The sequence below is a fragment of the Echinops telfairi genome, unplaced genomic scaffold (genome assembly GCF_000313985.2).
Source record: "Echinops telfairi isolate 266 unplaced genomic scaffold, ASM31398v2 ScPeMD7_18;HRSCAF=68, whole genome shotgun sequence".
Taxonomy (NCBI): domain Eukaryota; kingdom Metazoa; phylum Chordata; class Mammalia; order Afrosoricida; family Tenrecidae; genus Echinops; species Echinops telfairi.
Window position 1 is genome coordinate 84,226,394 of NW_022103915.1, and position 3,723 is coordinate 84,230,116.

Below are 3,723 nucleotides of genomic sequence, written 5' to 3' on the forward strand. Positions count from 1 at the left end.
TGAGTTGAGTTGGGTTGGGTTGGGTTGGGTTGAGTTGAGTTGGGTTAGGTTGGGTTGGGTTGAGTTGGGTTGGGTTTGTTTGAATTGGGTTGAGTTGGGTTGGGTTGAGTTGACTTGGGTTGGGTTGGGTTGAGTTGAGTTGGGTTTGTTTGAGTTGGGTTGAGTTGGGTTGGGTTGGTCAGAGAAGAGACTAGCCTTCATGTGACCTAGTTAGGTAGGTCCCATTATTGCAAACATCCACAGGCACTTCATGAACCATCCCAGTGGGCCTCCTCCAGCACCCAGTTTTAAGTAGGGACTTTCTGATGGGTGCAGAGACCAATTACCATGCCCCTTCTCCCAATTCACAGGACACCCAGATCCAACTGGATGATGCCGTCCGTGTCAACGATGACCTGAAGGAGAACATCGCCATTGTGGAGCGGCGAAACAACCTGCTGCAGGCCGAGCTGGAGGAGCTGCGGGCTGTGGTGGAGCAGACAGAGCGGTCCCGGAAGCTGGCCGAGCAGGAGCTCATCGAGACCAGTGAGCGGGTGCAGCTGCTGCACTCGCAGGTAAGCAACTCCCCTGACCGGAGATAGACTGGACTTGGCAAAGTGAGGTCTCAGAGCCCTTCGTGGAGGTTCGGTTTGGTGCTTCTCATGCTCTATCCACCCTTCACCCCCAGAACACCAGCCTCATCAACCAGAAGAAGAAGATGGACGCAGACCTGTCCCAGTTGCAGACTGAGGTGGAGGAGGCCGTGCAGGAGTGCAGGAACGCCGAGGAGAAGGCCAAGAAGGCCATCACGGATGTGAGTCCCCTGGAGGAGATGCCCTGGCTGCCGCCACGGTGCCTGCTGGTCCTGGTCCAGGCGGCGAGAGTGTAAGGACTTGCCTAGACCGTGTGCGCCCTTCCCCGGCCCCCAGGCTGCCATGATGGCGGAGGAGCTGAAGAAGGAGCAGGACACCAGTGCCCACCTGGAGCGCATGAAGAAGAACATGGAGCAGACCATCAAGGACCTGCAGCACCGGCTGGACGAGGCCGAGCAGATCGCCCTCAAGGGCGGCAAGAAGCAGCTGCAGAAGCTGGAGGCCCGGGTTCGCGAGCTGGAGAATGAGCTGGAGGCCGAGCAGAAGCGTAACGCAGAGTCGGTCAAGGGCATGCGGAAGAGTGAGCGCCGCATCAAGGAGCTCACCTACCAGGTGTGGGCAGGGCAGGTGCTGGGGCCAGGCCCTGTTGTACCTTGGCTGGAAATGAGGGATGCTGGGTCACCAAAGGAGCTGAAGTGTTTCCCCGTAACCTCTTGCTGAGGGATAGTTGAGCAGGGCATCCCTGACTGCCCTGTTTCCTCTGCTCTGCCAAGCCCTGCCCCACCTCAAGTGCCCCCTGGCCAGCCAGGGCCCATCTCTGAGTCTGGGAGCTCCACTTCTGCATCCACCCTCAGCTGGCCATCACCCCCCACCCACACCCACCCCCCGTACCTACTCACAGATCCAGGCAGGGCACAACCTGCACAGATGACAGGAGGCAAACATAGAACCAGTCTGTAGCCTAGTACCATCGCCCCACTCCTGGAGCCTATCCTGCGCCACCCCCCTACCCCTCACCTCCTCACACAGAAAAATACACCCAAACCGTTTAAAACAAATCTCAAAATGTTTCCGCTTCCCAGGGGGAAAGTGTCAATCTCCACTTCCCACCTGGTTTTCTAGACCAAGGCTCTCAACTAAATGTTCTGTCTGCTCTAGTTCAGGACGGGTACCAAACACGCTTCAGCATATGTTGTCCTTAACCTAGACCAGACCCGTGTCTTCTCCACTCTCGCCTAGAAAATTCCACGAAGCCTTCGGTCTCAGAGTTACTCTTAGCACATGCTGGGCTCGAGAGCAGGGGGCTTTATTCCCCCTGGGTTCCCCTATCTCTCAAGGACTTGCTCCCCAGAACAATGTGCAATGTGCACAATTTTGTACACCATTTCAGGTGTCCTACCAACTCCTTGGACTTCATTAAAAAATACCCCTACTGCTTTGGGGGTAAGAAACTCTAAGCCAAATCTGTGTGGGGGGAGGATCAGACACCACAATGAAGTCAAGATGTTTAATGTAGGGGAAAGGAGCTCAGGACGAAGGGTGGGGGGTGGGGGTGCCACCTGCACTAACTGTGCCTGACCACCCTCTGGCCCCAGACGGAGGAGGACAGGAAGAACCTACTGCGGCTGCAGGACCTGGTGGACAAGCTGCAGCTGAAGGTCAAGGCCTACAAGCGCCAGGCCGAAGAGGCGGTAAGTACCCCTGCTGGGAATTGGGGCCAGAGGAGAATGAACCAGGAAAGAAGAAGCCCCTGCAGGCTGGAGGCAGAGAACACCACAGCCTCTCTCACCTCCCCACCCCCACCCGGCAGGAGGAACAGGCCAACACCAACCTGTCCAAGTTCCGCAAGGTGCAGCACGAGCTGGATGAGGCGGAGGAGCGGGCAGACATCGCCGAGTCCCAGGTCAACAAGCTGCGGGCCAAGAGCCGGGACATCGGGACCAAGGTGGGACACCCACACCCCCTCCCCACCCCAACACACCCTGGCTAGGCTTCACCTGTTGCCCCCCACTCCACCAGCTCATGGGTCTCCCAGACAGAGCACCCTCACCCCACACCTTCTTTCCATTCACCCCCTATCCTAAACCATGAAATCCCCATCTGGGGAGCCCGACTTTTCTGGGAGCTCATTGCCACTAACTTGGGCAAGGTAATTCGGCCCTCTGGGCTTTCTAAAGGAGAGCAGTGGGTTACACGTTCGATTGCTCCCTGCGAGGTCAGCAGTTTGAAGCCACCCACTGCTCTGTGGAAGAAAGCTGAAGCTTTCTACTCCTGTGAAGAGTTAAGGTCTTAGAAACCCACAGGGGCAATTCTCCTCTGTCCTATAGGGTCGCTATGAGGTGGAATCTATTTGACTGCAGTGAGCTTGAGGTCTGAGGTTTCTTGGGCTCTCTAAGACTCTCCCAGCCGTAACAGTCAGGGCCATCCCTAGGGGCTCCCACAATGCAAAAAGACCCCGGTTTGCATACACCCAGTGTGTCCCAGATCTCCCTGGACTGTCATCTTCCACTTCCCTTGAACTTGGTTTGGCCTATGACCTTCTAACTCAGCAGTTCTCAACCTGTGGGTCGCGACCCCTTTGGGGGTCGAACGACCCTTTCACAGGGGTCGCCTGATTCATAACAGTAGCAAAATGACAGTTAGGAAGTAGCACCTGAAATATTTTTATGGTTGGGGAGGGGGTTCACCAGCACATGAGGGACTGTATTAAAGGGTCGTAGCATTAGGATGGTTGAGAACCACTGTTCTAACTCAAACCCCAAATGACCATCCCACAGGATCCCCTAGTCTTCATCCAAGTGGCTTCCCCTGGCCCCAGAGCCCTGCCACCCAGAACCAGCCTCTCCACACTGAACCCTTGGGAGACCACCCCTCTCACTGGCACTCGCAGGGGGCTCCCGCTCATCACATAGCTGTCTTCCACCCCACCTGCCTCTCCCCTATCCCCTCTGTCTTCACCCCTTCCCCAGACCACTCCCAGCATCTCCAGAACTAATTGAGCCTCATTTCCTTTCCCAAGGGCTTGAATGAGGAATAGCTCTCCAGCTCACCATCCAACCAGCCTTGAGGGCACCAAGGAGCCCCCAGTTCCCGAGTCTTCTCCAGCAGCTCCAGTGTTGGAGCAGAATAAAGCAAATTGCCTTGAAACCAA

The 3,723-nt window shown here is 56.4% G+C and overlaps 1 protein-coding gene across 1 annotated transcript in view; it reads left to right on the forward strand.

Annotated features, from left to right (window-relative positions):
• LOC101661465 (myosin-7) overlaps positions 1–3,723 on the forward strand; it is a 24,183-nt gene extending 20,460 nt beyond the window's left edge. The window contains 6 exon segments of the mRNA XM_045287661.1: positions 351–554; positions 668–793; positions 909–1,184; positions 2,168–2,263; positions 2,383–2,517; positions 3,592–3,723. Coding sequence (XP_045143596.1) covers positions 351–554; positions 668–793; positions 909–1,184; positions 2,168–2,263; positions 2,383–2,517; positions 3,592–3,609 — 855 coding nt within the window. The 3' untranslated portion in view covers positions 3,610–3,723.